General features: G+C 43.0%; 1 protein-coding gene across 1 annotated transcript in view; it reads right to left on the reverse strand.

The window, feature by feature from the left end:
* Window positions 1-505: 505 nt before the first annotated feature.
* Window positions 506-26,110, reverse strand: part of SNX14 (sorting nexin 14) — a 41,713-nt gene continuing 16,108 nt past the window's right edge. Inside the window, exons 15-28 of the mRNA XM_081187340.1 lie at window positions 25,095-25,153; window positions 18,844-18,976; window positions 17,896-18,088; window positions 17,359-17,442; window positions 17,126-17,226; window positions 16,763-16,874; window positions 16,073-16,113; window positions 15,822-15,941; window positions 15,003-15,126; window positions 13,449-13,613; window positions 13,076-13,171; window positions 11,537-11,628; window positions 1,373-1,429; window positions 506-713 (exon numbers count right to left, since the gene is read on the reverse strand). Coding sequence (XP_081043466.1) covers window positions 678-713; window positions 1,373-1,429; window positions 11,537-11,628; window positions 13,076-13,171; window positions 13,449-13,613; window positions 15,003-15,126; window positions 15,822-15,941; window positions 16,073-16,113; window positions 16,763-16,874; window positions 17,126-17,226; window positions 17,359-17,442; window positions 17,896-18,088; window positions 18,844-18,976; window positions 25,095-25,153 — 1,413 coding nt within the window. The 3' untranslated portion in view covers window positions 506-677. The remainder of the gene's footprint in view (window positions 714-1,372; window positions 1,430-11,536; window positions 11,629-13,075; window positions 13,172-13,448; window positions 13,614-15,002; window positions 15,127-15,821; window positions 15,942-16,072; window positions 16,114-16,762; window positions 16,875-17,125; window positions 17,227-17,358; window positions 17,443-17,895; window positions 18,089-18,843; window positions 18,977-25,094; window positions 25,154-26,110) is intronic.

A 26,110-nucleotide genomic window follows, 5' to 3' on the forward strand; every position in this document is an offset into this window, starting at 1 on the left:
AGTTGTTTTTCTTCACCCTGAGTGCTGGGCATATTGCAAAATGTTACCCAAGCCAAAGAGCTCGCAAGAGTCTTTGTTCAATGCTGCTGTAACTTCTAGCTATGTTGTCATGGTTGGCATAAATGTAGATCTGGCCTATTGAGAGTAAAAGCTGTTTCCACCCAGGGTGGGATTTTTTGTTTTTGTTTTAAAGATTTCTGTGTAAGTCAGTGTGGACCTTCTTTCAGTTTGATCCTTCATAGGATCTTCAATAAATGGCAAACGCTAGTATCCTCATACAGGCAACTCACCATTCACACGAGTCCAATAGGTGCGCAACCGCGCATATGCACATTGTGCCAAACCCAGAAGTGACCTAAAAACGTCACAAAAATGGGTGGGGTGGAAGTGGGTGTTTTCAGTTACCTATGCAGTGCCTCGGAACGTTTACCCTGCATAAAAAAATATTTTTTGGGGGTGGGGTTGCCAGTACTATTTATTGGGAAGAAAGACAGTGAGGTATTACTGAAATTCAGCCAGTAATAAACTTTAATCTTTCTTCAGTGAATATTTTTTTTTTGAAGTCAAAGTTCATTCTATTTACAAGGAAATGTACAAGACTAAACACATGACCTATTCAATAAATTAGCACTTAGCAACTATCTATAAAATGGAGTTAATCCAGTATTTTGTTGTTTTCATCCACTATGATCCGGAGGAAGCATACTTTTAAACCTGTTAACAGCAGTATTGGGGAAGAGAGAAAGAGAAAATACCTGTGATTTAAATTTATCCAGCTATGGAATGGCAATATAATTACAGTAGAAGTTCAAAGCAATGCATTAAGAAGTTGTGTAATGTGTAAGTGCTCTGGTATTACAGGGGAATACTGAGATAAGCACAGTTCGCCACAAAAACCATTCAGGATGGTGAAATCTAAAGTCCCCTGTGCAAAGTTCTGAAATGATAGCTTCAAACTGGCTGATGTAGCAACAAACACAACCTTCAGTTATGCATTGATGAGTAAAGGGGCACAGTGTACCAGCATATTCTGTGAAAATTGCACTGCAGTGAGTGGAAGTAGCTCTGAGCCCCTTGCACAATTTCCATTAATATCAGCTGGGGCTTATGGATGAGAACAGGGGTTGGCTGGAATCAGTGCCATAACTTAGTTGAAATCCCTGAGAATAACTCACCTCAGGATTCAACGGCAGTGAACACTTTTTTTTTAAAAAAAAGAAAAGGAATGGCATACATATCACTATTCAAATTCATATGGTGCACAGACTGCACAGCAGAGCTGGGAACCATAAAGAGCAACTAAAATTATGAGCACAATTCCTTCATGAAGGGCAACTAAAACTGATAAATATGACTTTGTGTCACAACATACCTCATTCAGTTCTGGAAATAGTTCCTGAATCCCAATATCCAGTAGAACATACGTTAACTAAAATAAAACGTAGAGATAAATTACATTCTGGAATTAGCAATACATACTACAGCGACCGTAGGTGATTAGTAAGCCCCCGCTTAGAAGAATCCCCACCTACATGGTAACAAATCCCGAACAATAACGTAAAAGGAATCCCACGGTACACTTGACAGAAAAGTACAACCCCACCCAGATGCAAATAAACCTTTAAGGGCTTATATACTAGGAGATGGAACCATTTTAAAACAAACTACGGTAGTTTAATAGGCTCTATTATTGTTAACTGTAGCTTTGTTGACACATGTCACTTTGAATACCTAGTCATGACAAGATAAGCTGGCAGTAATCTAGTGTCTTCATTCTGCCAGATCTCAAGTGGGAAATTTTATTAACTTTGCACCGAGGTGTCACAGCGAAGAATTTTGTCATGCCACAGCTGGGGTGGCACTGGCATCACAAATCCCAAGTGATCTTACCAAACTCTGTATAACCCCCACCCTCCCTGCCTATGCTCCCATGAGCTACCTACTGACATCCCATGAACTACCTTACTGCTATCTATTTGAATTTATTTTGGCACCAGTATCACAGATTTGGCATTTCTCTGATATATATATATATATATATATATATATATATATATATATATATATATGCTTTCGTAGATTTTCACGGGTACAGGAATGTAGGTTTTGGTGTCTTCGGGTGTCTTCCCGTGTAAGAGTTGGGGTGTCTAGGCGACGTTTCGACGAGGTCTCACTCGTCATCTTCAGGCTGGTGCTTTCGGCTTCTTGTTACTGGAACAGAGCAGGATCTCAGTGTTTGAGTTCCTATAAATACTGTTGAGGGGGTGTGGTGCAGAGAAGAAGTTCCCAGGTTATTGTGCCTTTTCTTCTTTTGTTCCTTAATTACTTGGGGGATATCTTGAGTGATATCTTGAGTGATATTCTGAGTACCACTTAGGTGGGTCATTAAGTGTGGATTAGTTGCTATAGCTTTCGTGTCTTGACCTTTTGAGCTTGTGAAGAGATTTTTCTGAGAAGATGGCTGTACTGCACTGAGTTGTGCTCTGGCTTGGCTTCGTGTATAGGGGCGAGCTGTGGTTTTGTGCCCTGTGCCAGCCAGATCTGTGTAGGGATTGCAGGGGGGTGCAGCATCCGGAGGTGCCACTATGGTTTGGCTACCGGATGGAGTCTGTAATTTATCTGTGGAGAGGGTCTGGGTTTGGGTCTGGTGTGGTTGATAGGTGATGGCGTTCTGTGTGCCTCTGGTCCTGGTGTCGGTTTTTGTGGGGAGGGCTAATTTCCAGATGTCTGGCAGGCGGGACGTGTCGTCACGCTTGTTCATGTTGTGAGGGTGTTTCTCTATCTCGATGGCTTCCATGATTATTCTCTTGTGGTGATGTTCCATGTTAAAGAGCAATTTGGAATCTGCAAAATTAATTTCGTGTCCTGTTTCTTTCATGTGTTGGAAAAGAGAGGAGGTTTTTTCTTCTTTTTTGACGGCATTCTTGTGTTCTGCGATACGTGCATTTATTCGTCTGTTTGTTTGTCCAATGTACGTGGCTGGGCAGACTTTGCAGGGTATTTCATAGACCCCTTGGTTTTCCAACTGGATTTTATCTTTGGGGTTTCTGAGGATATTGGCTATTTTTTGGTTGGTGCAAAAGGCTGTTTTGATATTGTGTTTATGGAGGATTTTGCTGATTTTGTCTGTAGTGCCCTTGATATAAGGAAGGAGGGCCATGCCATTGTTTTCTTCTGTGTCTTGGTTTTTTGGGGGTGTTTCTTTTTGGATTAGCTTCGTAACCCTGTTTTGCTGGTATCCATTGGCGATTAACACATTTGAGAGATTCTGTAACTCAGTTGTCAAGTGGTCTTTGTCAGCCAGGCGTTTGGTTCTGGAGATGAGAGTCTTGGCTACGGAGTTTATTTGTGCAGGGTGGTGGTGTGATTGTGCATGTAAGTAGCGGTTGGTGTGTGTTTTTTTCTGGTAGATAGTGTGTCCTAGGGAGCCATCAGGTTTTTTGTAGATTAGGACGTCAAGGAAGGGAAGTTGGTTGTTGGCTTCTATTTCCATAGTAAATTGTATTTTGGGGTGTAGGCTGTTGAGATGTGTGAGGAAGCTGTCTAGTTTTTCTTTCCCGTGTGGCCAAATTACAAAGGTGTCGTCAACATATCTGAGCCAAAGTTTGGGTTTGTGTTCTGACTTGTCTAAAGCATTGGTTTCAAAGTGTTCCATGTACAAATTTGCGATGACCGGTGAGAGGGGTGATCCCATAGGCGCTCCTTCTATCTGTTTGTATCTTTGTCCATTGTGGATGAAGTACGTGTTGGTTAGGCAGTGGTTGGTCAGGTCCAGGATGTATTTGGGGGGATTGTATTTGTTTTGAATGGCTGTCAAGGCTTCATTAATGGGCACTTGAGTGAAGAGAGATACAACATCGAAGCTCACAAGTAGGTCATCGGGATGTAGGTTTTGCTTCTTTATTGTTTCTATGAACTGGAAGGAGTTAGTAACGTGTGAAGCGATGGATTCTGCATAGGGCTGAAGTTGCTTAGCGAGAAATTTAGCGAGATTTTGTAGAGGTGAGCCTATGGAGCTGACTATTGGTCTGAGTGGTGTTCCTTCTTTGTGTATCTTGGGGAGACCGTAGAGTTTGGGGCATCTGGATGATTTTTCTCTGGGGATGATTCTTAGCTGGATTTCTTCACTGATAGGAGAGGCTTTTATTTTGGATTTGGTGGTTTTTTCCAGATAGGTGGTGGGATCTGTTTTTATAGGTTGGTAGGTAGGGTCTTGGAGTAGATTTGATAGTTTTGCTTGGTAGTCCGATGTGTTCATCACAACAGTGGCATTACCTTTGTCTGCTGGGAGAATGATTATGTTGTTGTCTTTCTTCAGGTTGGTGAGTGCTTTCTGTTCTTCTTTGTGTAAATTGCTTCTGGGTGGTTTGCTGGAGCAGAGGATGTTGGTGACTTCAAGTCTGATTTTATTGGCTTCATCTGGGTCGATTTTGGTTAGGCTAGCTTCGACTCCGCATATGATGTTTTCCGTGGGGATGCGTCTCGGGGCGACTGCAAAGTTGAAACCTTTGGAGAGTACTTTGGTTTCAGTTGGGGTGAGGATCCTGTCTGATATGTTATGTACTGTTTGTTTCATGGGTTGTTGTGGAGGGTGGCTGGGCTTCTGGCGTTTCTCTAGTTTGTGGAGTTTGTTGGTGTGTCTGTCTGTCTTATGTGAGGTCTCAGTTTCAGCTCTCCAGACGGCTAGTTGTTTGCATTTGTCCCAGAGTGCAGGGTGGATTTTGTTACAGAGTTTGAGGTGAAGAGTGAGCAGATCTTTGTTGGTTTGGTTTAGTAGGTATCTTTTCTTATGTATTTCGTTTCTGATTAGGGATAGTTCAGTTCGTTTCAGGATCCTTTCGGTAGCTGGGGTTTTAGAGTGGAATTTAAGTTGGAAGCATGTGGGAATTAAGTTGTTGTCCCGGCAGTTGCGTAGGAACAAGAGATCACATAAGATGGTGGCTCTTCGGATTTCTAGTTTCTCGTAGGTTCTTGTCAGCTGGAAGGTTTCCTCCCCGTAGAGGTGAGATATTTGCTTTCGTAGATTTTCACGGGTACAGGAATGTAGGTTTTGGTGTCTTCGGGTGTCTTCCCGTGTAAGAGTTGGGGTGTCTAGGCGACGTTTCGACGAGGTCTCACTCGTCATCTTCAGGCTGGTGCTTTCGGCTTCTTGTTACTGGAACAGAGCAGGATCTCAGTGTTTGAGTTCCTATAAATACTGTTGAGGGGGTGTGGTGCAGAGAAGAAGTTCCCAGGTTATTGTGCCTTTTCTTCTTTTGTTCCTTAATTACTTGGGGGATATCTTGAGTGATATCTTGAGTGATATTCTGAGTACCACTTAGGTGGGTCATTAAGTGTGGATTAGTTGCTATAGCTTTCGTGTCTTGACCTTTTGAGCTTGTGAAGAGATTTTTCTGAGAAGATGGCTGTACTGCACTGAGTTGTGCTCTGGCTTGGCTTCGTGTATAGGGGCGAGCTGTGGTTTTGTGCCCTGTGCCAGCCAGATCTGTGTAGGGATTGCAGGGGGGTGCAGCATCCGGAGGTGCCACTATGGTTTGGCTACCGGATGGAGTCTGTAATTTATCTGTGGAGAGGGTCTGGGTTTGGGTCTGGTGTGGTTGATAGGTGATGGCGTTCTGTGTGCCTCTGGTCCTGGTGTCGGTTTTTGTGGGGAGGGCTAATTTCCAGATGTCTGGCAGGCGGGACGTGTCGTCACGCTTGTTCATGTTGTGAGGGTGTTTCTCTATCTCGATGGCTTCCATGATTATTCTCTTGTGGTGATGTTCCATGTTAAAGAGCAATTTGGAATCTGCAAAATTAATTTCGTGTCCTGTTTCTTTCATGTGTTGGAAAAGAGAGGAGGTTTTTTCTTCTTTTTTGACGGCATTCTTGTGTTCTGCGATACGTGCATTTATTCGTCTGTTTGTTTGTCCAATGTACGTGGCTGGGCAGACTTTGCAGGGTATTTCATAGACCCCTTGGTTTTCCAACTGGATTTTATCTTTGGGGTTTCTGAGGATATTGGCTATTTTTTGGTTGGTGCAAAAGGCTGTTTTGATATTGTGTTTATGGAGGATTTTGCTGATTTTGTCTGTAGTGCCCTTGATATAAGGAAGGAGGGCCATGCCATTGTTTTCTTCTGTGTCTTGGTTTTTTGGGGGTGTTTCTTTTTGGATTAGCTTCGTAACCCTGTTTTGCTGGTATCCATTGGCGATTAACACATTTGAGAGATTCTGTAACTCAGTTGTCAAGTGGTCTTTGTCAGCCAGGCGTTTGGTTCTGGAGATGAGAGTCTTGGCTACGGAGTTTATTTGTGCAGGGTGGTGGTGTGATTGTGCATGTAAGTAGCGGTTGGTGTGTGTTTTTTTCTGGTAGATAGTGTGTCCTAGGGAGCCATCAGGTTTTTTGTAGATTAGGACGTCAAGGAAGGGAAGTTGGTTGTTGGCTTCTATTTCCATAGTAAATTGTATTTTGGGGTGTAGGCTGTTGAGATGTGTGAGGAAGCTGTCTAGTTTTTCTTTCCCGTGTGGCCAAATTACAAAGGTGTCGTCAACATATCTGAGCCAAAGTTTGGGTTTGTGTTCTGACTTGTCTAAAGCATTGGTTTCAAAGTGTTCCATGTACAAATTTGCGATGACCGGTGAGAGGGGTGATCCCATAGGCGCTCCTTCTATCTGTTTGTATCTTTGTCCATTGTGGATGAAGTACGTGTTGGTTAGGCAGTGGTTGGTCAGGTCCAGGATGTATTTGGGGGGATTGTATTTGTTTTGAATGGCTGTCAAGGCTTCATTAATGGGCACTTGAGTGAAGAGAGATACAACATCGAAGCTCACAAGTAGGTCATCGGGATGTAGGTTTTGCTTCTTTATTGTTTCTATGAACTGGAAGGAGTTAGTAACGTGTGAAGCGATGGATTCTGCATAGGGCTGAAGTTGCTTAGCGAGAAATTTAGCGAGATTTTGTAGAGGTGAGCCTATGGAGCTGACTATTGGTCTGAGTGGTGTTCCTTCTTTGTGTATCTTGGGGAGACCGTAGAGTTTGGGGCATCTGGATGATTTTTCTCTGGGGATGATTCTTAGCTGGATTTCTTCACTGATAGGAGAGGCTTTTATTTTGGATTTGGTGGTTTTTTCCAGATAGGTGGTGGGATCTGTTTTTATAGGTTGGTAGGTAGGGTCTTGGAGTAGATTTGATAGTTTTGCTTGGTAGTCCGATGTGTTCATCACAACAGTGGCATTACCTTTGTCTGCTGGGAGAATGAATATCACTCAAGATATCACTCAAGATATCCCCCAAGTAATTAAGGAACAAAAGAAGAAAAGGCACAATAACCTGGGAACTTCTTCTCTGCACCACACCCCCTCAACAGTATTTATAGGAACTCAAACACTGAGATCCTGCTCTGTTCCAGTAACAAGAAGCCGAAAGCACCAGCCTGAAGATGACGAGTGAGACCTCGTCGAAACGTCGCCTAGACACCCCAACTCTTACACGGGAAGACACCCGAAGACACCAAAACCTACATATATATATATATATATATATATATTTGCTTTCGTAGATTTTCACGGGTACAGGAATGCAGGTTTTGGTGTCTTCGGGTGTCTTCCCGTGTAAGAGTTGGGGTGTCTAGGCGACGTTTCGACGAGGTCTCACTCGTCATCTTCAGGCTGGTGCTTTCGGCTTCTTGTTACTGGAACAGAGCAGGATCTCAGTGTTTGAGTTCCTATAAATACTGTTGAGGGGGTGTGGTGTATAGCCTCCAACGTTCTGGGCAGAGAGGAAGTTCCCAGGTTAGTGTGCCTTTTCTTCTTTTGTTCATTAATTACTTGAGGGATATCTTGAGTGATTTCTTGAGTGATATTCTGAGTACCACTTAGGAGGGTCATTAGGTGTGGATTAGTTGCTAAAGCTTTCGTGTCTTGACCTCTTGAGCTTGTGAAGAGTTTTTTCTGAGAAGATGGCTGTACTGCACTTAGTTGTGCTCTGGCTTGGCTTCGAGTATAGGGGCGAGCTGTGGTTTTGTGCCCTGTGCCAGCCAGATCTGTGTAGGGATTGCAGGGGGGTGCAGCATCCGGAGGTGCCACTATGGTTTGGTTACTGGATGGTGTCTGTAATTTATCTGTGGAGAGGGTCTGGGTTTGGGTCTGGTGTGGTTGATTGGAGATGGCGTTCTGTGTGCCTCTGGTTCTGGTGTCGGTTTTTGTGGGGAGGGCTAATTTCCAGATGTCTGGCAGGCGGGACGTGTCGTCACGCTTGTTCATGTTGTGAGGGTGTTTCTCTATCTCGATGGCTTCCATGATTATTCTCTTGTGGTGATGTTCCATGTTAAAGAGCAATTTGGAATCTGCAAAATTAATTTCGTGTCCTGTTTCTTTCATGTGTTGGTAAAGAGAGGAAGTTTTTTCTTCTTTTTTGACGGCATTCTTGTGTTCTGCGATACGTGCATTTATTCGTCTGTTTGTTTGTCCAATGTACGTGGCTGGGCAGACTTTGCAGGGTATTTCATAAAATAAAATCCAATTAGAAAACCAAGGGGTCTATGAAATACCCTGCAAAGTCTGCCCAGCCACGTACATTGGACAAACAAACAGACGAATAAATGCACGTATCGCAGAACACAAGAATGCCGTCAAAAAAGAAGAAAAAACTTCCTCTCTTTACCAACACATGAAAGAAACAGGACACGAAATTAATTTTGCAGATTCCAAATTGCTCTTTAACATGGAACATCACCACAAGAGAATAATCATGGAAGCCATCGAGATAGAGAAACACCCTCACAACATGAACAAGCGTGACGACACGTCCCGCCTGCCAGACATCTGGAAATTAGCCCTCCCCACAAAAACCGACACCAGAACCAGAGGCACACAGAACGCCATCTCCAATCAACCACACCAGACCCAAACCCAGACCCTCTCCACAGATAAATTACAGACACCATCCAGTAACCAAACCATAGTGGCACCTCCGGATGCTGCACCCCCCTGCAATCCCTACACAGATCTGGCTGGCACAGGGCACAAAACCACAGCTCGCCCCTATACTCGAAGCCAAGCCAGAGCACAACTAAGTGCAGTACAGCCATCTTCTCAGAAAAAACTCTTCACAAGCTCAAGAGGTCAAGACACGAAAGCTTTAGCAACTAATCCACACCTAATGACCCTCCTAAGTGGTACTCAGAATATCACTCAAGAAATCACTCAAGATATCCCTCAAGTAATTAATGAACAAAAGAAGAAAAGGCACACTAACCTGGAAACTTCCTCTCTGCCCAGAACGTTGGAGGCTATACACCACACCCCCTCAACAGTATTTATAGGAACTCAAACACTGAGATCCTGCTCTGTTCCAGTAACAAGAAGCCGAAAGCACCAGCCTGAAGATGACGAGTGAGACCTCGTCGAAACGTCGCCTAGACACCCCAACTCTTACACGGGAAGACACCCGAAGACACCAAAACCTGCATATATATATATATATATATAATTTATACCCCACCCTTCCCGGTTTAAAAACTGGGCTCAGGTCGGCTAAGAGCAAGTATAAAACATTGATTAAAATGCGACTTTAAAACAGCATAGAATACAGAATAAAATGCAGCATCAATAAAATTCATAAATTCAGGGGTCATTTTTGGAAGGAAAAAAACCCAGTCAGTAGACATCGAATGATCACCAGGGCTAACTGGCCAAGTTGGTCTTACTAGGGCCAGCAAGGAGACCAGGGAAGAATTTAAATGTGGGGTCCCAGAAAGGGTTTCTTCATAGAAAAGGAAAGGGAAAAGGGAATAGAGGATCAGGCTAATTCAAATTGAAGGCCAGGTGGAATAGCTCTGTCTTACACGCCCTGCGGAAGGAGATCAAGTCCTGCAGGGCCCTAGTCTTGTGGGACAGAGCATTCCACCAGGTCGGAGCAGTCACTGAAAAAGCGCTGCTTGTGGTGGAGGATAGTCTGGCTTCCTTAGGGTCCTCTGCGGGACCTTTAAACTATTATTATTCATGGACCTTAGGGTCCTCTGCGGGACATACCAGGAGAGGCGGTCCTGTAAGTACGAGGGTCCTAGGCCGCATAGGGCTTTAAAGGTCAAAATCAGCACCTTAAACCTGACCCTATTCACCGGGAGCCAGTGCAGCTGGTAGAGCACTGGGTGAATATGCTCCCATGGCAAGGACCCTGTGAGAAGCCTTCCTGCAGCATTCTGCACCCACTGGAGTTTTTGGGAAAGTTTCAAGGGCAGCCCCGCGTAGAGCGGGTTACAGTAGTCAAGCCTGGAGGTGACCATTGCATGGATCACTGTGGCCAGGTCGGGGCGGGAAAGGTAAGGGACCAACTGCTTGATACGGCGAAGATGGAAAAATGTCGCCTTGGCTATTGCTGCAACCTGCGCCTCCATGGAAAGGGAGGCATCAAGGATTACACCCAAACTCTTAATGGAAGGCACTGGCACTAATTGAGCCCCCGCAAGAGAAGGGAGTTGGTCCCCCAACCCCATGCCATCCCGACCCAGCCAGAGGACCTCTATCGAAGGATTTAATTTCAGTCGGCTCCCACAAAGCCATCCAGCCACAGCTTTCAAGCATCTGGTCAGTGTGTTCGGGGCCGAGTCAGGGTGGCCGTCCATCAGCAGATAGAGCTGAGTGTTATCAGCATATTGGTGACAACCCAGCCCAAAGCTCCGGACAATCTGGGTGAGGGGGCGCATAAAGATGTTGAAAAGAATCGGGGAAAGGATTGCGCCCTGTGGCACTCCATACACGAAGGAGTGGTGCGGTGAAATCTCCCTCCTTGGCGCCACCTTCTTAAAGGAGCGCAGCCATTGTCTGGCTGTGCCCTGAATCCCCACGGTGGCAAGGCGGTGGTCCAGAAGATCGTGATCAACCACGTCGAAGGCTGCTGACAAATCTAAAAGAATCAGCTGTCCTGACCAGCCTTGATCCAGTTGTCTACAGAGATCATCTGTTAGGGTGACTAGAGCTGTCTTGGTCCCAAAACCAGGACAGAAACTGGGCTAAAATGGAACTAAAGCTGTGCAGCAGCAGGGCAGTTTAGAAAAAAAGGTAAGGGGGGGGACATGATAGAGGTGTTTAAACTGTGCATGGTGTGAATACAGAAAAGCCTTTTTCACTCCACTGTAATACTAGGACATGGAGGAATCCAATGAAGCTGAATGTCGGACGATTCAGGACAGACAAAAGAAAAGGCTTCTTCATGCAGCACCAGGTTAAAACATTGGAGGTTGCTCTTACAGCAGGTAATAGTGGCCCCCAACTTGGATTAGAGAAATTAATGGATAAGGCTATCACTAGCCATGATGGCTATGTTCCACTGCCACTGCCCAAGGCAGCATACCTTTGAATAGCAATTGCTGGGGAACACAAATGGGGAGAGTGCTTCTGGGCTCATGTTTGGCTTGCAAGCTTTCTGTAGTTGACTACTGTAAGAACAGGAAAGTGGACTAGACCAGCCCTTGGCCCTGGTTTCTCTCCAGCAGAAGAGAAAAGGAGGTCATTTCAAAACATTATAACTAATGGCTGTGAGTAAGAGCACCTACCTGTTTGTTGAGCACTGGCTGCTGCAGTCCATCAAACAGAAGTCTGATGCCTTCGTATTTGGCCTCCTCTCCAATGCACTTGCCTATCAAATCTGGACAAAATGCCAAAACGAAACCAGTTATGGCAACTCAAACAAGGAGGAGTAGAAACTCAATGCCCAGATCATCCCCGGAGCTTTAAGTTATCAACAATGATTATTCTACAAAAGAGATCAGCTGGTGACACCCAGTTTCCATGAAACATTTGGGCAAGATCAGCACCCCGACATACTGTTTGTGTCGGGGCAAGCAGCACATTTCCTACTGCATCTATTGTTTGACAAGGGAGTGACTTCATGCCTTGAAGTTCATGAACCAACAAGTGTCCCGTTTGGGGGCACAGAGGCATTATCATGTTCTGCTCAAATGTAATGATTAACCAGCTGTGCCTATCCAGTCTTAAGTTATGTTAACTGCATTGATAATCCTCTGCTGGATGCACAATGCAGTATGACTTAGGTCAAGTCAGAGAAGTTTGACTACATTTAGGTGGAGCGTTCCATACACAGAAGAGTTAAGTCCTTTACAAGTCAGCTTGTTGTAGTCATTACAATTTGTTCAAATACAAGTTCTTTATATCATGCACAGTTAAGAGAGAAAACCCTTTGCACTCAGAGGTATATCTAGGGTCCCTTGCACCCTTGGCATTAGATTCAAACTACAAGGCAGGAGCAAACGGTAGATAAAATGGCAAGCAGCTAGCAGCAAATATGTTTCTGTGTGCCCGTGACACTGTGGAGTTGTGGACGCCCATGCTACTGGGAAAGTGTCCCAATGAATGTGGCACACACCTTCTCAGCATAGTATGAAGAATGGATGTTCTCTTAGCATTCTACATAAAGTGGCAAGATGGTTGCATCACACCTGGAGCCCAAGAAAGGCCCAGACAGAGGAGCCTCAAGCAAGAAAGGAGCACTTTAGGGCTGGGGAAAGCACCATAGGAAAAGATACACTTAGCAGCAGATATGAAGGAATCCTCCTGATTGTCTAATGAGACTGCATAGGGACATCTTTTCTTGGAAAGCAGCAAGCACACCTTCAGCAAATATGCCCTTTGCATTCTGTGAATCCCATCCTCCTACAATGCTCTTTTCGAAGCATTAAACTACGAATTATCAAAGACATGACACTGTATCTGAAATGCAGGAGGCTTCTAGAGGATGCTCCAGCCGATAAATTGCAAGAATCCAACAATGCTTATGCCACTGCCAATATTGCTAAAGAGTTTATACGAAGAGAGAAAGTATAAAACAGTAACACACACACACACACACACACACACACCCCACACCAAATTTGTCACATGAGAATTTCTACGGTCTACATAGGTTATAGAAATGTAATGCATCTCAAACCATCCCCCAAGTCTTTCAAGCTGGAATGCCTTAAAAAAATGTGCACCCCTGGATATTTGTATTAACATGTGCCATTCAGCCTGATCAACTTTTGGTCATTTAGCACGCCTCTCTCTTGACAGATCATGCTGCAAAAATACTGAACCTGGAATGTATTTCATCATTTCTTCAAAGGTCTGTTTTGCCCTCTTGTGCTTATCCTGAGGAGATCGAGGTTCAGAATTCTCACGAAATACAGCATCTGAAACAAAAGAAACCCATTTTTTGCTGTGGTGCTATCAGCACAGGTTGACTGTTGCTTTAATTATCTTACTTGGTGAACGTCAGTTAGTTAAATGCAAAAGGTACTAACCTTAAAAAAAAAGCCCTTTAGTTAACAGCTCTTGCTGAAGTATGCACTAGTTTTTACTTTACGCAAAGACACACAACAACAAAAAAGGCAACTGTGCAAGTACCAAAATAAGTTGCAAGTACAAAACAGAGCAAGTCTTTTTATAAAGGGATAACCTTCCACTAACCTCTCAGAAGTGTTATAAGTGACACCAGGCGATGCTCCTGAAAGAGTTGCTCTAGCTTGTGCTGCAGGTAGTAGTCTGTGTACTCCTCTAAGGTGCGCTTGAAGAGAATTCGCCCTCCCATCAAGATATGGTGAAGCCAATCAGGAATATGGAAAACAACCCTACCTGCAAAGTCATTATCATTACATATATTTAGTGTATGGGCATGCTTTTTTATTTTTGGAACTCATTTACGTTTCAAAGCAGCTACAGAGGCTCTGATTAAGCCTCCACGTTCTAAACAATGGTTGGGGGGAAATGGTTATGTATATACTGTAAGCAAACTACATTTAAAAAGCTCATCTTGCAGATATTTGTAAAATGCCAACAAGACACACGTATTGCTGTTAGCCATGGTAGCTAAGCATTAACTTCCACACTACAAGTCAGAACACTCTGAGATCCAGAAGTGGAGACTAACAGGGGGGCAAGGCTACTGCCTTCACCTACTGCAGGCATGCTGTGGACCAGAGTGCCCATGAAAGCCTTTTTGGAGCTCCCAGGATGAACCACAACCCTCAGATTCCAAGCTTTTATTTTTTTCAGTCAGGTTTCTAAAAATTTTAGAACCTGTAATACGAGGCAAAACCTTTTTATCATTTATCATGAGAAATGTTCACAGCAATAGTGTGTGTGTGTGTGTGTGTGTGTGAGAGAGAGAGAGAGAGAGAGAGAGAGAGAGAGAGAGAGAGATCAATATTGTGTGATCTTCACAACCCAGATAACCATGGTAAACCTCAGGTTGTCCAGTGGAGCAGCGACGACTCTGCTGTAATTTGTGTTATGCCATGCCCCGCCCCACACTGGCAGCCATATTGTGTTATGCGACACCTTCTGTGATGACTGGTGTGCACAGAACTTTTTCAAAATACTTGTCATTTACCTCCCTCTTGATTTAATAAGGGAAGTAAAGGGAGAGTGCAGAAGACAACATGGGAATACAAAAACCTGCGGTTGCTGGAGCTTTCCTAGCTGCTGACAAATACTCTTTTTGTGGGAAGGGGGATTCTGGTGGTTTGCCTGGTCTCTGAGTTCCATCTTTAGTGAGTGGTTCCTATTTGTGATGAACCATCTACACACGGTAAGTTAAATCCCATTCTTCTTCCAGCCACCACCTCCTACTCAGCAGGGCTGAAAAAACTGTCCACTGTTACTGAATATGCTCATCAATCTTATTTCTCCCCAAACTTCAGAGATCCCAGGGCCTTATATACATTGTGGTGATTTTTGGAAACAAAAATTCTGTGGGTGGCAAAAAGTGTTCTCTCTTTGCTTCTGCTGTAATTCCATCAGCATAGTTGTGATCAAAGTCCCACATTGCAGAAGGAGAGAGAGAAAAAACATCGAGTCAGCATGGGAATTGTGCCAATAACAAAACTTTCCACACCCATATCTTTGAAATGAGATTTATCTGATCCTGGCACAAACTCCCCACACACATAATATGTTGTAGATAAGCCTCTTGTATTAACAGGCTCTCTGCTGAAAAAGAAAAACCAAGACATGATTTCTCACCAATGTACATTAAGTAGTCATAGACTCCTTCAACGGTCATCATTTCCATAAAGTAGTTCTGAATTTGTCTTCTCTCTAAGTTCTCTGAGCGGTTTGCGTTATTCTTATACAGGTCATTAAAAAGCTGAAACAGGAGAGTATCAAGTTTTCAAACAGCAACATCACACAAAAAACACCCCGTTCTTCAGTAATTTGCAGGTTTAATGGAAGCCGCATCACTTTTCTCTGGCAACAACAGAATAGCTAAAGCGGTCAGAAGTTCTGAAATGCTATCCAATATTACCATAAAAAGGATGTTCTATTATTTTGAATGAAATTATCTGAGAGTTTGAAACATCAGCTTTACTCAGTTTTTAGCCATGTCAACCATTAACCCTAGTCTTGCACTTCAGCTATGCCAAAATGAAGTCTTCACACCTGTGACATTCTGACTTTGAAGGAATCTGAATGGAGAGGGAGGGAGGAAAAGACAGGATTGAATGAACCACGTAGCCTGTTCCTGTACATGGAAATGGTGTACAGACTTCTCCCTTTCAAAATGAAGCAACTGCCCTGCTATGTACGAGGGCATGTCTTTTGAAAAGGAGGGAAAGTTTCAAAGGCAGTTTGTGAGATGGAATGAGGGGGATCTGCTGTTTAAGGGGGGAATCAAACTCTTACTAGATTTGGAGTGTGCCTAAGTATAGCTCTTTGGCTCCCAGTCTACAGACTTTACAGCTTATTCAATCAGACAAAAGTTATGGTATAAATAGGTATTGATAAAAGGTTGTGTTCACAATATCTGATTTTGTTTCTCACCCCAGCAGACATGCCACATACCTTTTTGTTGTTTTCAGAAGTAGGACTGAGAATAGTAAGCTCGGGTTTACTTGGCTTAGGCTTGGGAGATTCACAGGAGTTAATAAAATTTATAATGAATGGCTCCAAGTGCTGGCCTTTCTGAAATTAACCAAACAATAGTTGTAATGGAACATTTTCAAAAGAAAAGCTCTCTGGGACAAATCTACTACTAGTTTTTGGGTGGGAGTAGACATAGTAATTACAAACACAATTAATTAAGTTATACCCACCTCTTTCATTAGCTTCCCTGGGACAGATTTTATAATTTTACCTGCAAATGAAAAACAGAAGGGAAAAATAAGCAATGCTTCACATTAGCAATAACATAGCATTAACTATGTTCCTCCACTTATTTTTTAGAATTGGGTTATATCCAGCTACATCATACGTAAAGTAGAATCCCTGTAATTAATGAGTATATTAATTGGCAAAAAAAATCACCCACGTTCTGCCAGTGGGACCGTAACTGAGTTTTAAACCACAGTTGTACCTTGGAAGTCGAACAGAATCTGTTCCGGAAGTCTATTTGACTTCCAAAATGTTTGGAATCCAAAGCACGGCTTCTGATTGGAGATTCCTGCGGCCAACCGGACATTCAGGTTCCAAAGAATGTTCGCAAACCGGAACACTCACTTCCGGTTTTGCGGCATTCGGGAGCCAAAATGTCCAAGTACCAAGGCGTTCAGGATCCAAGGTACAATTGTATACTATTTAGTATTAGCTACCCAAGAGAAAGATTTCTATATGCACATGGGAACTTCTAATTTTCTACTCTCCAATCATATGAATCATAGCTGGTTTAGACGGGTGGCAGAAAGCAGCTGTGGGTGTGTGGCAGGAGGTGAAGGAATGTTTTAATTGGTTAGAATCCAACATTTGCAATTTTGCCCTCAGCTATAGGGTTGTTGTTGTTTACATACCTAGATTGACATCAGGCAACATTTTATCAAGAAACTGAGTCTCTCCACCATTAGGGGATAAGAAGTCAGCCAAAAGCTGGCTGTTGCTTAGTTCTGGATGTTGTGAAAGTTTCTTTGAGGGAGACAAAAAGAAAAACAAGCAATTACACTCAAATTAGCTTCTCTCTAGGAATGGAAATTAACTGTTAAGTGTTGCAAAGTAAAAATCATGAGATACAATTTGAATTAAAATGCCATTTGAGATCATGGTCATTCAAAATGTGTTGTGTGAATATCAGATGGCAAATGTACACACTGAGAGAATGGGAAATTGATGAGGAGCAACCCAAGCTATCCACAGAAATAAGTGAAGCTTCTTCATACCTGCAGATATTCCTGAAACTCCTCTCTCTTTGACATCAAGAATTCATAGTTCTTTGGTCCGATGATCCTCTTTGAAGGAAGCTGTGTATCAGGGAATGTACCTGATCATAGCACAATATATACAATATAGTTAAAGTGAAAATTTATTTTCAGTTGCACTAAAATGATAGTGTAAATTTTATCAAAGTAAAATGCTATTTTAATCTCCACAGGAGAGTAGGAAATGAACATACCATGGAATTCTGTTAGCTTTGACTCAAGAACATAAAATTCAAGGTATTTTCTGTAGACCGACCAGTGTTCAGGTTTGTGACCAACTGAAAATACATACAGATTTTTTTTTTTACTTTTCCCTCTAGTTCATCCAAGAAGGGTTTAAAAAAAAGTTCTACAGGCAAATGTACAAGTGTAAGACAATATGGAAAAAGTCCTCAGAAGGTGGTATTATTATTATTATTATTATTATTATTATTATTATTATTATTATTATCATCAGCAGCAGCAGCAGCAATAATAATAATAATATCCTGCTGCAGTCAAACTATAAATACAAAAGGAAATACCCCAGTCATCCTAACAGGTGCAATGTTCAATAAGAGTTTATCAGGGTTTCAGACAATGCATTTGGATTTGCTGGTTCTTAATATTTTTCAAGACTTCACAGGATCTTGAAAACAACTAAGATAAAATGAGTGTGCACCAGAGCTGGCAAATCAAGAGTATTAAGGCAGGTAGGGTAAATAGGCATACACTTGTAAAGGTACCAGTACCTGCCATTCTGTCATTCCTTTCCACATCAATGCAAAATACGGGAATCCTCTCTTTCCTTTGAAGAGGGGGGTCTTCAAAGAAGTCCACATACGGGATGGTAATTTTCCAAGCTGCAAGATTGCGAGGGGTATTAGGCGTGCTAAGTGCCTCCACGGGAGAATCATCTTCCATTACCACGATGCCTTCTTCAATCTACAGTGGAAGATTCATGCATCAAGAGACCATTTTGAGCCTATTTTATTCAAGGTAACTTAAAATGTGTTTCCTGATGTGAACAAATGTATCTTGCCTTTTGACTATAATCACAGAGCTCAGGAAAGCTTACAATTCAAAACTGACAAAACAAAGTATTAAATTGTACTGTATGGGGGGAAAAACCCAGTGCTTTTTTTTCTATAAAAAACTGTTTAGGGGTACTCTCATTTTGACTCAAGAAAATCACCATTTTATAGTTCAAATCGGGGGGAAAAAATACAGTAAATGGAAAAAAGTACAAAGATTCAGGAAATGTTTAGGGGTATGCATTACCCCTGCGTACTCCCAGAAAAAGGCACTGATAAAAACCAAGGCCATATCTAAAATTTCAAGAAGGGGTGGGAAACCTGTGGCTCCATTTACTATCGGCTCCGACCGGTGTGGCGAAAAATGAGAAAAATGCCACAACAGTTCCTTATTTAGCTATGTCTGAAAGAATCTGCCTTGAACACAATATAAACAAAGTGGCACAAGCTCTCAAGAGAGCCAATCAACTTCTTCAAGGATGAAACTCATGTGATCGTGTTCACGCACTTGTGTTGCTAATCGGTAACCATAAAATGAAGCAAGACAGAATGGACTGAAGTCGGGACGGGGAGTAACCATAAAACGGATTGGTGGCAGCATGTGGGGAACAGGACAGAGGACGAGTGTGCAGTCAAAGCTGCTAGGACAAAGAAGAACCAACTCACAAAGTCATCCTCTCCTTCAGCCAGGCCATAGTTGGGCAGAACTGCGCCTTCCATTGTGGTACTCTTGAACACGCCTTTAATTTTGCTACTAATACTTCTGATTCCGGACGATTCTCCTTTTCTCTGCATGCTCCTACATGAAATAAAAAGGGAAATGCATATACTGCGTAGCTATTCCAAGGAGAGAAAACTGAAATACCGCAAAGGGAACACTGAAGCGACTCTACTGCACGAACAATTCATGGGGACATTTCTTTGCCCCAATCCAGCAAGGAAGACGAAAGGGAAAAGCTTCTGCTAGTAATAGACCCATACAAACAGATGTTCCATGTTGCCAGTTCTGATACTTCTGGGCACTTGGTAGAGTAAAAAGAGAGACACAGTCCTGGCACATGCATACCCTGTCCCCTATTCAAAGCCCTCTGGATTGGGGCCTATGATCTATTTCACTTTAGCATTTACAACAGGGGTGGGGAACCTTTGGCCCTCAAAATAACTATATCAGAGGTGGTTTTAGGGCAGCACAACTGGTTCCCCCACAATGGGCACCAAGCTGAAAGGGAGCCCAGTTAGCACTTGTTCAGTTATGGGAAGCAAGTGTGAAGGCTCTGACAGGGTCCTCTTTCCTCCTTTCTAAAGCCTAGTTAGCACTTGCCCTGCTTTGGGGTGGGATAGGACCCTGCAGGAGTCCTCACACCTCCTTCCAAAAGCCCAGCATAGCATGAGGGCTGGGGAGGAGGCGCCAAATTCTGGCCTAGTTCAGGGCACCATAATACTAAAGCCTGCCCCCCTGACTACCTCTCCTATCATCCCTGACCACTTCATGCATGCACGCTGGAGTGGTCCATGCTGGCTGGACTGATGGGAGTTAGAGCCCAGCAACATCTGGAGGGCCACAGGTTCCTCATCCCTGATTTACAGTGTAAATTTCACACAATGACTATATTCAGAAATTGCAATAAACTATGGTTTATCGTTATGGGAACAAGCATACCCCTCCAGAGCCATGAGGATTACAGGAAACTTTCGCTGCCAATTTCAGCTAACCACAGTTTAGCATGCTGTCCAAATCCTAAACTATGATTAATCTTAACTGTAGTTTGGTGAAAGAAGTCAGACTGATAACCCATGATTTGAAGTTAAGCTTAATTACGCTTCATTGGGTTTGACTGATCTGAGAAACTGCAAATGATCAGAAATGGAGCTGAGAGCTCCCTAAGAGTGGCTGGGGAAACCCAGCCAGATGGGCAGGGTATAAATAATAAATTGATATGATGAAGAAGAAGTTACACTGGAGGAAGAGTGGGAAGATGTGAATCTGGAGGTAGGCTAGGCTTGTCCCTGTCACATCAAACCATGGTTTCTCTTGACATCTGAATGCAACAGCAGCAAAACATCATCAGCTGTGAAATGCTGGATACACGGAAGGAATGCTTTTTATATTGCAAGGGCCTCGACAGGGTGTGGGCGTGTGAATTCAGACACAGGAACATTGTTAAAGTGTAAACATACTGCACCTTACTCTAGCCCCATAAAATACTTCTCTAGGGCTCAGACTATCCAGGGTTAGGTGCAGCAGGCCAGCTTTGCGTCCTGCCCAAGCTCGGCAACCAGTCTCTTACACTAGAGAAAGCAACAGGAGCATTTGGGGACAGCACTGGGATGGGCTGCTAAACCTGCTCCTTGGCCTTGATGATGCCACCTCTTGATAACCCAACTTATTCCTGTCTGCACAGCTCCCTCTTCATCACCCGATACTGTCTGGGAGAAGGCTTCTATTTCTGGCCAGAGAAGTGTGATGGAATGTTAAAGAAACAGCTCAAAATACACAGATTACAAAAACCCATAGCTTTCTGAAATGCATCCCTCCAAGTCAGGCATGTCCAAACGTGGCCCTCCAGCTGTTTTGGGACTACAATTCCCATCATCCCTGACCACTGGTCCTGTTAGCTAGGGATGATGGGAGTTGTAGTCCCAAAATGAACTACCGTATTTTTCGCCCTATAGGATGCACCGGCCCATAGGGCGCACCTAGATTTTGGGGGGGGGGAATAAAGGGGGGAATTATTATTTTTTTCCCGGCGCGGGGCTGGGGCGGGGGAAGGCCGAGCTTCCCCCGACCCCAGCCCCAGAGCGATGCCGAAGCTGCGTGCCGGGCTCCGGAGGGTTGCGCAGAGCTTCCTGAAGCCTGGAGAGCGAGAGGGGTCGGTGCACACCGACCCCTCTCGCTCTCCAGGCTTCAGCGAAAGCCTGTATTCGACCCATAGGACGCACACACATTTCCCCTTCATTTTTGGAGAGGGAAAAGTGCATCCTATAGGGCGAAAAATACAGTAATTGTTTTCTTACTATAGCACCCTTTCTGGCAAATACAAAACAGAAGCTGATGTAGTAACAACAATCAAGGAAACTCGCTATTCATATTGCAAAAATCACAGTGAGTGGTATGGGGGGGAATGCTGAATAACGTACGCTTAAGCTATTGTTAAAAGAGCACATAAATAATCAAGCATTTGCACAGGCATGTGTGACATGAGACGGCCCTAACTTACTTTAAAGCAGCAGGGAGAGATGGAAAAAAGCCAGATGGGAGGGTTAGGACTGACTGAAAATGAGGGAAAACAGACGCAGACGAAGCCTCCTGGCTGGCGAAAGCAGCTTGCCCTAAAGAAGGTGGCTTGATGCATGGCTTATAATCTTGCTCAGAGCTAGAGCAACTTATAACAGAGCATCCAGAAGGCAGCAAATTCAAATGAAAAGACAGACATTAGCCAACAAATCTGCATTCCTCACACAAAAAAAGCCATGCTTCACATATACAGCACGCTGGACTGATGCCCTTACACCAAACAAAGCCAACTTCATTTCCTACTCTAGAAACACACCAAGCATCCGAGTGGGGGTGGGAAACCCCCCCCCCACAAAATGTGGGTCTTATTCAAAAAGTGGTAGTAATGGCAAATCAAAAAACGGGGGGGGGGGTGTTGCACTATTTGGTTATAGCTATGGAATAACTGGACTGTGTTTTCTGCTAACAAAAGCACTGCTAAGCAGAACAGGGTCTTCAGATATCTGCTTGTTAACCCTTACTATTCTGTTTGCAGTGTGCATCTGTGTTCATATATAAAACCTCAATGGGGAATAAATGCATTTAAAGAAAAAGGAATAAGCACAACTATTTGACCCAGTTATTAAAATAGCATCATCAAACTAGGATGGGTACAGCAGGTGGCTAGTGATTTAGGAATGCTTAGTGGCAGATTTCTAGAGCTTAGAAAATATCCAAGGAAAGCTATGCCTTAAAGCCAAACCGAATGCCATTTTTGCTGTTTCAAAGCAAGACAGAAATGTACAGTTACTTGCACTATCACTTGAGCCTGGAAATAGTTTCCATGTATTTATTTTTTAAAAAAAAATGTTTACAAGTGAAATATGATATAGTCACAAATAGATACAGTGTAAACAAGCAACAATGGCATGTCAGTTCAATTTACTATAAACAATCCAAACAGAGACTACTTCTCCAACTAGGCAACTAATAGTACTGCATTCCACAAGCCAAGAAAAAGGTGAATCCCATTACACTTCTATTCTACTCAAACAGTGCAGTTAAAAATGTTAGTAGCTACTATAGTGGCTGTCATTTCCAAATGCACTTGGACGTATCTGCTTTTCTTCACAACAGCTTGATCTTGCATTCACTTAGATATACAGTATGATAAAAAGTACTGGCGCTGTTCCATAAAGTTTGTGACACCACAGTTATGCTTGCTTGGAGCTGAACTTAAATTTAATGCATTTAGCGAAGCTGCGAACCAAAGATGTAAAGTGGTCTGCTGAACTGGTGAGATCACAGCAGAAATCTGATTTCTCCCTCTTTGAGCCCTGAAACAATGCTGCAGTAGGATGGCCCATTTCACACACACACACACACACACACACACACACACACACACACACCGGGGGGGGGCAGGACTTTTGTGCCTTTTACAGCTACCCAGAAAGGACAACAGAAACAGGCGACACTTCCATGGTAATTGCATCTGTTGTACTGTTTTATTGTTGTTAGCCGCCCTGAGCCCGGCTTCGGCTAGGGAGGGCGGGATATAAATAAAATTATTATTATTATTATTATTATTATTATTATTATTATTATTATTATTATTATCTGCATGCCAGGAAATGCATCACTTGCATAGATTTGAGGTGGGCAGTTAAGAGGAAATAATATCCTTCCCAGAATACAAATGTCAGCAATTATTTAAAAGTAGCAAGAATAACTGAGGGCTGCAAGGAAGACATTCCTGAATTATTTTCATACTAATGAAAGCCATACTAGTTCTCTTTTTTCCTTTTTCTTTTCTTTAGCCCCTAATTTTAGCTGCATTTCATTGCATTCCAATCCAACTGACACTAATCCAATGGCAGCATGTAAGCACCAAGCAGATGTCTTCGGTTTCTGACTGTGTTTTATAACCAGATAAAATTTGTGGTTGCCAATGAACTGGTTATTCCCCAGACATGACACTGGGCTTTGGAGGCGCTTGGAAGAAGGTGTGGTCTTACCACTCCCCTTGGCTTGACTTGAGAGCTGTCACAACTGCAAGCCCTCTTTCCACACTTAAAATCCTAACATGGCTAGAAGGATAGAAGGCAAGCTCTCTCCACCTTCTTGTAAGCTCTTAACCTTGAGTATAATATATAATTTACGCACACACACGATTAGTTGGCCATTTGGCCAACTGTGTTTTCTTTTTAAAAAAGAAAATTGGGCTTAATATTGATTCAATAAAACAACATATTACATACTTTAAAAACTATCTACTTGCACTATTTTAAACTCAGAAACCAAGCCCAACAATTACATGAGATCATAAAGAATTTTATGAGAGATATTAGAATACTGAGAATTACACAAACAGACACAACATGCACATACTCCAGAAAGGCAATTGTTTTTCACACACCATTCTTCTTTAGATAGGAAATATCTACAAACAAAATGTGGAGCTACGGAGCTAATTAGGAGAATGTATAGCAAAAGTTACTTACCACTAAGCATAAGAGGACTGTATTATTGCTAAATAGGTAAGGGTCATCTTGCATACAATCCAGTCCCATGTATGCAGATAGGGCTTCCCTACTCTCAGCACAAAACAGCAACTGGAAAACCTGTGCATTCACAGTCATAGAACTCTGCCTGACATAATGCACACCTGTGACTCTGGATCCCAGCCATGTGCATCAATAAATCTGGGTTGACAGTATCTGTGCACATGCAGAAAGAGAGATCCCCTCCAAGAATAAAGTGGTTTGAGCATTTTAACCATACCAATGCAAACTGCAAGTAGGAGGGTCTGCAATGATGTGCTGCTTGCCACCATCAAGTTGCACTTATCTATTCATTAATTATTATCTTTCCCGAAGCAAGCAGACACCTGCAATGCTCAGGACAGAAATCCTCTCCTTGCTCAAAGATGACAGGATACTAGCATGTACCTAAATCCAGGAAGATGGAGTTTACTTAAATTGTTGACTTGCATTTATTTATTTTTACTTGCCATTGATACCCTGCCCACACCCATAGGCACTGTGTGGCATTCATTTTAAAAGCTTGATTATTATTTTTTTGCCATTTGTGACCATATTCAAACAGCGGGCAATCAATAGTGTCCACGGATCATCTTTCCTTTCCTCACCCCATAAAGTGGTCTGGTGCCAAGAGTGTCCGGTTGCACAGAAACATAGGAAATGTGAGTCTGACAACTGGGTCCAACTAGCTGGGTACTGTCTACAGCAGGCATCCCCAAACTCGGCCCTTTAGCTGTTTTGGGACTACAATTCCCATCATCCCTGACCACTGGCCCTGTTAGCTAGGGATGATGGGAGTTGTAGTCCCAAAACAGCTGGAGGGCCAAGTTTGGCCATGCCTGGCAGCAGCTCTCCAGGGTTCAGAAAGGGATCTCTCTCAGCCCTACCTGGAGTGCCAGGAATCGAACTAGGGAACCCTTTGCATGCAAACCCATGATTTCTACCATTGAGCTGTAGTGCTTAACTGGAGCTTGTCAAAGACAGGGAAGGTATTGTGGTCAATGTATGACAACCCATTTCAATGATTATTTAACATAACATGCTCTGTTCTCTCGAGTCTGTATTGAAACAAAGTTTAATAAAAGCCAAATACATCTGACAAACTTATTGTTTCCAAAAAAAAAAAAGGCTTTCAAAACATGCAAGTATAATACACCTACTTGTTTGATTTAGAATTGCGTGTTGGAGATTCATCTACTTTTAAGAGATGTCTGAAAAACTAAGCCAGGAAAAGAAAGTTAAAAAGGACTACACATCTTTTTCATTTCATAAATATTATTTCCATAATAAAGCAGATGATTCATTTGTCAGAAATACTTCAAAATAAAAAGACACATTTTGATACTATTAAATTTGAAATTAACTGTACTACTAGGATCTAAAATGGTTCCCAATTAGCTAAGTACTGTGGATCCCCAGTTTTTCATAAACCAAGCCATGGACCCCTTGAGTTTGAAAATGTTGATATCTCTATGTTAGTTTTTCATTATGTGAATGGTGCCATGGACTCCCTCCATGTGTTACGCAGACCCCTGAGGTCCACGGACCACCAACTGGGAACTACTGATCTAAAGGATTTCTGTAACCTGCTCTTAATCAGCAGAAGTGTCATTTCAAGGCAGATTCCTTATTTTGTCTCAAGGTGATAATATAATCCGGGGCGGGGCGGGGGGGGGGGAATCATGAATGGGGAACAATATCCATGGCGTTCTATTGAGCGTTTCCCCAGTTAATCACATTGACAAGAACAGTTTCACTCCCCTTAACAAGAAAAGTCCCTGTCTCAGCAGGCAAGGCTTAACAACTCGGCGCTGCCCTCTGCAGGAAGTGCACTGATGCTAGCCTTTTTCCAACAGAGTTTTGCAAGTCAGGAGAAGGGGTTTGTACAGGCTGTACCCTCACTCTCTCCCCACACAATTTTCTGCAAGGGTAAAGGGCTTGGGTCAAGTCTTTCTCTTCCTTTGCTCTTCCTCCTCACCCACCTACACAGTTGAGGCAACTGGAAGGTCTATATTCAGAGGTCTATTTTTTAAAATAGAGCATTATCGCTCCACGTTAGAATTCTGCCCATGGAGAATAACTAGCACCTTTGACCTAAACATATTTCAGAGACCAAAACTCTGTAATAATGGAAACCATCTTAACTAAAAACAAATGGGCAAGTATTAAAGCCACT

Source organism: Podarcis bocagei (genome assembly GCF_964188305.1).
Source record: "Podarcis bocagei genome assembly, chromosome: 3".
Classification (NCBI taxonomy): domain Eukaryota; kingdom Metazoa; phylum Chordata; class Lepidosauria; order Squamata; family Lacertidae; genus Podarcis; species Podarcis bocagei.